The sequence below is a fragment of the Pezoporus wallicus genome, unplaced genomic scaffold (genome assembly GCF_028554395.1).
Source record: "Pezoporus wallicus isolate ANWC-B61680 ecotype Strahan unplaced genomic scaffold, APGP_CSIRO_Pwel_v1 contig_5709, whole genome shotgun sequence".
Taxonomy (NCBI): Eukaryota; Metazoa; Chordata; class Aves; order Psittaciformes; family Psittacidae; genus Pezoporus; species Pezoporus wallicus.
Window position 1 is genome coordinate 56,327 of NW_026635251.1, and position 7,440 is coordinate 63,766.

At 41.8% G+C, this 7,440-nt stretch overlaps 1 protein-coding gene across 2 annotated transcripts; it reads right to left on the reverse strand.

The window, feature by feature from the left end:
* Nucleotides 1-384: 384 nt before the first annotated feature.
* On the reverse strand, nt 385-7,206 carry SGCB (sarcoglycan beta). Of its 2 annotated transcripts, none has more exons than XM_057413705.1 (6): nt 7,087-7,206; nt 4,760-4,969; nt 3,673-3,858; nt 3,369-3,560; nt 2,195-2,326; nt 385-1,248 (listed from the first exon to the last, which is right to left on the reverse strand). In XM_057413705.1, exons 1-6 carry the CDS (start codon nt 7,108-7,110, stop codon nt 1,045-1,047), a joined length of 948 nt encoding a protein of 315 aa, XP_057269688.1. In that variant the 5' UTR covers nt 7,111-7,206; the 3' UTR covers nt 385-1,044. The 2 variants fall into 2 exon arrangements, with proteins under 2 accessions (XP_057269688.1, XP_057269678.1); XM_057413695.1 differs by lacking the exon at nt 7,087-7,206 and adding an exon at nt 5,324-5,826.
* Nucleotides 7,207-7,440: the final 234 nt, after the last annotated feature.

Below are 7,440 nucleotides of genomic sequence, written 5' to 3' on the forward strand. Positions count from 1 at the left end.
CCCCAATGTCTTCTCCATAGACATTGTTGCCAAATTCAGATACACATGTATTTACTCTGCTGCCAGGATACCCTACCATCACATTTAGAAGTACAGCTGCGCAGTTTAAAGTCAGAATTTAATTCTGAGGTTCTTGGTAATGCATCAGTACTGACATTGACAGGGAAAGAGATCTGATCTCGGGCACTGCTGCAACAGTCATGCTTTAGGTGTCTGTCTGTTGAAAAACAGATTCATACGTGGTTCACACTAAAGCACCCCGGAAAATACTTTCTTGGGTAGTGAGCAAGTTACATCTTTAAAAATGTACTTCTAATATAAACATGTTTTATAAATACTTCACATAAATTAAGCAACTGTAGAATGCCAAAACTGCACAGACACTTCAGTAATCACAGGACTGTTTAAAAATTGAAGTTACATTTCCACACCTGGAATTACTTTGCAAATATTATTTGTGCTAGCATTTATTTTTTTAACTACATGAGACTATATGGCAGAAATAATGCATCATTATAAAGTGAATCTGCCACTACTCCTCTCTTAGTACCCATATGGTAAACCACATCATTTTGGGGGAGATCATTATATCAACCTTTGGCAAGAAATTAAGAGAAGATAAAAATCTGCCAGTAAATCCACTTTCAACAACAAATCAGCATTCCTGTTGAAGTCCTTCAGATCGCAGATATGTTCTCAGCAGCCCTCAAGGTCTTGGGATGCAGGACAAAAACCTCCTCTTAAGGCAACTGAAGGCAGATAAGACTGTTGCTAAGATCACATTCTTGAAATACATTCTACTGATCTCAATTCAGGAAGGAAGGTACTTCAGTACACATGTAGATAGCTTATTACATCAGTGCCACTATTATGGCTAACACAATGGTGACAATACTGCTGAACATCACAGCCTTTGTTTAAAAATATTATGTAACAAATGTTAGTATAAACTGCTGTAAAACCAGAAATCCTTGAAGGCATGCAATTATTTCATACAAATACATGTAAACACTGAAGAGAACTCTTCTGGTAGTGATTTGTGTTTCAGTGTGTGGCTCCACATGGATTGACAGAAGTCTGACAACCCATGTTATAACCTGTCACCTGGACCTTGAAAAGTGTCCCATCCGCACACATGCAGAGCTTGAAACGCAGCCAGTTCCCGTTATTAAACTGTTCCCCGTAAGAAGAACTTGGCAGTCGTGATGGGCTGACCATCACAGTTCCATTCAGAATAATGCTGTTTTCCTATTAAAGAGAAAAAAAAAATGTATAACTTCTAATTTAGACAAGGCAGGTTGTTCTTGAAAAGGACAAGCTGGTTTAATGAATAAGTGACACCTTTAGGATGGTTGCAGGCATCAACAGGATAAAGAAAGTACATACAACAAGGTTTCATTTTCTAATTAAATTTGTGAATAATGCCTCTGGATTTCTCCATTACAGTGAGCAATGTACTTTACTATTCCAATGGTAGACTGATACTGAGAGACAGCAATAGCGGCTTTTCACTTTACAGACCTATTACCAAATGCAGTACATCTAAAAACAGGGACATGAACTGGGAACCAGGGATTGAATTAATACATTAAATTTATTCACACATGAAATGAAAGTGTATGTATCTCTATTTTTTTATCCTCTTCTAACCTTTTCCATCATTCCATATGCCCTGCAATCTTAACAATCTCCAGAAATCTTAAATGAATGCAGGCAAGTTATACCGCAGCAGCACAGATGATAGCGTGCTCTGCTCCTCTGTCAAAGGTTGCTGACCCCAGTAAAGCCTCCAAAAGAGAAGATTAATTCCCTTTGGTATTCTTTTCAGTGCAGAGGCAATGGCTTAGCTTTAACTGCATTGTGGGGTTTTGTCCTCTTAGCAGTAGTAAATCATAGGTACCTGGAAACTACTGAACTGGTAATTAGCAGCAAAGTAATAAGCCACCTTTAGTGTGTGGTGTCCCTGCCCATGGCAGTGGGGTTGGAACTAGATGATCTTAAGGTCCTTTCTAACACTAACTATTCTATGATTCTATGGTTCTATGAAAATCCTACTAAATACAGACTGCAACTAAACTTTAATGCAACACTACTTCACATAAAACTTGAAACTATACAAAGCTACATCAGTTCATTATCAGCCTGAATTTGAAACTAAGCTGTTCCAAAAAAAATGCTGATTTGAAATACTTACTGCTTTAAGTTCCATGTTACCCCCCATTCGAAACTCAATGGTCTTGCCTGTGATAAAAACACCTTCGTTTCCCCGGACGATAGCACGGCCATCGACCTTTATGTTTAGATCACTGGTCGCATTGCTGGTAATCTAAGAATGTGACAAAACAAGTGTATTACAGAACAATGAAATTGTGTCACTTGCATTTGTCTGAGTACTTTCAATTACCTCAAAAATTGCTAGAATTTAATAAAAACTTCAATGTACTTTTTGCCCTTCTGTCATTATACCTATGAAGTTTCTGCCCATTTTTAATTTTCCACATTCCCATTTAAAAACAAGGATTACTTAATTATGGAAGGTATGTAAATTTTTTTTTTTTTTCCTGGAAGATACTGTCTAATTGTTAGCCTTGCAGAGGAAACACGAAGAAGAACTAAATTCTCTTTGTTCTTAACTGGATTGCTCAATGCTTCCTAAGGCACACTCAACCTTCTATAAAACCACTGATACTACTCTCCTAAAGTTATACAAAAGAACCATGCACTGTACTCTATGTGTAAAGCCTTTGTTATGAGTAACGATGTGCATGAAAGAAATTAGCCTCACATTAAGTTCAAAATTTTAAATGTACACACACTGGCATTTAGGGTTTTTATTTTTTTCACAACTACATCATATTTAATGCAGAAACCAAGCTAAGAACTCATTTAACCTAGAAGCCATGAACTGACACAACTCCTATAACACTGTAATTGTTCTCTATACTTGTAATAAGACTTCTGAAATTCTGATTGTACTATCATTTATCTCCAACAGAAGGAAAGAAAGACATGAAATTCTGGTAATTATTTTGTAAGATCTTAAAGAAAACAGAGAAGCTTTTTATAGAAATTTGATTTCTGAAACAGTTATTCATGCACAAATGAGTAAATGCTTAATAAAAAGACACACAAGCCTAGTTGACATGGTATCCCTCACACTGCACTCATTTAATGATATCAGATTTAATTTCTGTTCTAACTTTTTAGAGTGACTTACATTTTCAGAGCTGCATTTTTAGCTACATTTAGACAAAATTCTTAATAGGCCTGAAAAATTGGATTGGTAAAGTTGTTTTTTCATTACTCTACAACTTTAAGGCAATTCTGTAATGAACTTTTACAAAAAGTGCTAGTTAAAGGAGACTTACCCTCTCTGTAGAAGCCTTCTGTACATTCAAGATTTTAACTCCATTTGGCAGATGAAACTCATGAGTTTCATAGTCTGTGCTGAACAAGGTATTTTGTGTCCGTGGGTCAACAAATTCCATGCCAATATCACTGGTAATAGAAGTTTTGTCTTTTTCCACACTAAGCTTGGTTGTTCCTTGCTGAAATACAATCTTCAGAAACAAAGTCATGAAGTTAATGATGTTTGAAGTGTAACATTTATTCATAATGTGAGTGCAATACCATAATGTTGCTCACACATTTTCAAGTCATGATATAACTTACAGGCTGATTATTTCCAGTGATCACTAAGTCTTCATTACGTCTGCCTCCTACAGTGCTTTTATACAAGGGATGTATAACACCCATGTCAGAAACTTGTTTAAACCGCAACAAGCCACTCTCATGGAACTCCATACTGTCACAACCATTGGGACCGATGCGAATCACTGCCCAGATAACCAGCGTGATCTGAAAGAGAAACATGCATTTTTGAAGATTACTTTGACCATCTGGATCTTCCCACAACAAGTTCTGTATTAACTAGATGTTTTATTTGAAATATTAATGCCAGTGTTTAAGTGAGCTTTGGGTGTGAATTTACTTTAGTCTGTTTCATTCATACTCGAAACATCAGAACACATTTAAGTATGAAAGGCATTTTATATGATTTTTAGATTCATCTGAAATGGTAGCTAAAATTTCTCTCTCTCTAATATATACATATATTTGAAATAAAACATGTCCATATTAAATCTTTCTCCTGTTTAAGGGTAACAATGGTACCACTGGCTAAACAAATTACCTGAACAAAGCAGCTGAGCTCAGGATATACTCACCCTTGAACTACAAGAAAGCACCTTCACAGGTGGATGTCAAGTTACGAAAAATAATTCATTACTTCTCATTGATCAAGCAATAAAAAAGTGGTAATTACAACAATGAGATTTTACAGTGCACTAGATGGTTAATTCTGAATGCTCACATACAGTTCTGTTATTATATATAAAATATTTCTGGCATAATAATTTATCCCAGATGCATTTGAACTACACTAGTAACACTGCACATTTGCTGTTATTCAGTTCTGGGAATGAAGAGCTGCTTTCAAGGTTCCTAATTCTGTGTTGCATAAATAGTAGGATCCTTACTGGGATCATGATAACTGAAATGATCATGACTGAACCTGAAAGATTCTTCTATCTAATCTTGCTCAGATTACAAAAGAACAATAAAAGAAAGGAGAAAAATGAGAAATTTCCTTCGGTACATTTTAAGCCTTTCTCATCCATATGGGAATATTTATTTCTCTAGTAAACTGTCAAAATGAATTAAGTCTTAAGGTTGCTTACAGCCAAAGTATTATACTCACAATCAGATTGATGACAGCCAAAATAAAAAGAAGAACAATCACACAAATGGCCAAGTTGCCTTTCCTGCCACGTAACCCTGTCTTATGGAGACGGTCTTCATCAATTGGGATGTATCCTGCTTTAAAATTACTGTTGTGCTCCTTATTAATGTTCCTGCGTTCCACAGCCTTCTCTCGCATAGACTTCTTCACTGGGCCATTAGAACTTTGCTATAATACAAAGCATGGAGAAGCTGTTAAAATGACACATATACATATGCAAAAAATACAAATTTGAATCAAGTACTGGAATGTATTAGTTATTATGTTCAATATTTAATTTCACCCTGACACTCTGTACTTAGAATACATGTTTACAACCACCGCAATCTGTTAATGCAATGATTAAAATTAAACCCCAGATATTTTTAGACAATGTATGTTTCTATATCTCATTTTTATCATAACAGATAGGAATTATTAATGACATTGTTGCAGTAAAAAAAAAAAAAGCAGCCGTAAAGAACTTCATCAAGTTTTTACCTCTCAGGGATGATACAGGACATAATCCTGCTTGTCATTTACCAATGCACAGGACTGTAGTTCCCACCATGCTAATGCAGGATAGACTCTCAATAAGCCTATCCAAAAGGCAGGTGGTGGATACAAATAGTTTAACAGCAGATAGTTTGCGTTCAATAAATATTTTTTTGTATGCAGCATTAAGAAAAGCTTCAAACCTGGCCAGACTAGCTTTAATTTAATCATTTGAAGTTACTAGATTGCAAGGGATATCCTGTCAATATATCAAATCAACAGATAGAGGAAACTCTTGTAGATATTAATAGGAAAAATAAATCTTCGATGTATTTTTGTAACTGTCCAAAATTTTGTTGCGCCTCTGTTGAATGGAACAGGTTGCTATTTAAGGGCTAATTCTTCAAAGAAAGGACTTGATCTTCTGATGTGATTAAGTTTGTTCATTTGAAACGAATCCTGAAGCTGCACCTCAAGCTTACTGCATTTGCATGTGTCTATACTGAGGTAACAAGTAAAAACGTCTTGTTATCTTCTTTTGCTGAGGAACAAGGAAATGGTTTTGAGAAAGGTGCTTGACCAGAACAATTTTATGGAGTGTTTCCTCAGTGATGTTCTGGAAGCCACTCTAGCACTGCTGGAACTCAGAATTGGCTAGGCAAGGAAACTGAAAGAAGAGGGAAAAGGCAATGGAAATCTCGTACAACAGAACAGTATCTTGTCCTGAGGGCAGTGTGTTCTTGAAAGGATGTGATGCTGAGCTAGAACTCCAATATTGCTTTTTCACCTGGCAAGGCAGCACCACAGACGACGGCACCAGGACTGGGAGAAAATGGCTGAAACAGTGATAGCTGGAACAAGTGCTGGAGCATCTATGCTAAACTAGGCAGTGCTTCCTATGGCACGCGAGGCGAGGCTGGGTAGGACCCCTCAGGAATCTGGTACTTTATACCCACTGCTGCCACTGGCGCAGATGCACATGCACAGACTCACTCGGATTGAAAATCCCGTGCAGACAGATGCCCGAGCTCCTGAGAGATGGGCCCTTGAACAGCTCGGTCCTGCCCGCTGCGGCGTGCGCGGCGCTGTCCCGCCCCTCGGCGGGGTGACAATGACACCCCTTCGGGCGAACTCAGCTCTCGCTCCGTGTGAGGCCTCGGAAGCTGAGCCCGAATCTCACTCAGCTCCAGGCTTGCTTACGCCCTGCCGCCGCCTACCGTGCTTCTGCCCCGTAACAAGAAGCCTCACGCCGCATTCCTATAAATACCGGCCGCGCTGACCAGCTGCGATCCGCTCCACCAACTAGCGGCAAGTGCCTATTTACGCAAGACATCGACATTCCTGTGCACAAACGCCACGACACTTTATTTCGGAAACAGCAAGTGTTTTCGTTGACACGGCTTCCCCTGGCTGGGCAGCAGAAAGCAGGCTGCCCCGCAGCGACGGGCTCGAGAGGCCTCCCCCCGCTGCAAGGCAAAGGCCGCCCGTCCCTGAAAGAGCTCGGCGGGGGTCGCACACGCCGTCCAAGCGCCGTTTCTCCCCTTCCCGCCTGTCACAAGTAGCGGGGAAACACGGGCATGGGGGTTGCCGTCCGCGCGGAGGACTCCGGCACAGCGCCAGCCTCAGCTACCGCCGCAAAAACGGCGCCCCCGCCCGAGCGTCCCCTCCACAAGCAGCGCCCCTCGGCCGGAGCGACCGCTCAGGCGGCTCGCCAAGGGCTCGCGGGCGGCGGGGCTGGGCCTCGCTCTCCCCTCGCCCCAGCGGGGAGGGCCCCACAGCCTCCCCGCGCCTGCACCTCAGCCGGGACAGACCTGCTCGGAGGCGGCAGCCGCCATCTTCCTCCTCCACCGCCGGCGCCGCTGCGGAGGGGCCCGCGGGCGCCCCGTTGCGGCGCAGGGAGGGAAGCGGTAGGGGCGGGCTCACCGCCGGCTCTGCACCGCGTTTCCCGGAGGCGCCACCTGGCGGCCGATGCCGTGCTGCCCGCCAGGGCAGGCCGGGCCGGGCCGGGCCGCGCGTTACCACGGCAGAGGGGCGCGCTGCCCGCGTCGCCAAGGCACCCGCCGACGTTACAATGGTCACAACAAAAGCGGCGCGGAGGAGGCACCTCCCCGAAGCAGTGGCTCCGGGCGGGCGGTACCAGCTCCCCCCAACCCCGCCCAGCGCCG

Excerpts from the sequence above, each read along its gene's own strand:
- SGCB (XM_057413695.1), bottom strand. The coding sequence starts at position 5,506 with ATGATTAAATTAAAGCTAGTCTGGCCAGGTTTGAAGCTTTTCTTAATG. Across the intron at positions 4,970-5,323 it reads AACTACAGTCCTGTGCATTG|CAAAGTTCTAATGGCCCAGT; the intron begins GTAAATGACAAG and ends TTTGTATTATAG. Across the intron at positions 3,561-3,672 it reads TCACTGGAAATAATCAGCCT|ATTGTATTTCAGCAAGGAAC; the intron begins GTAAGTTATATC and ends TTGTTTCTGAAG.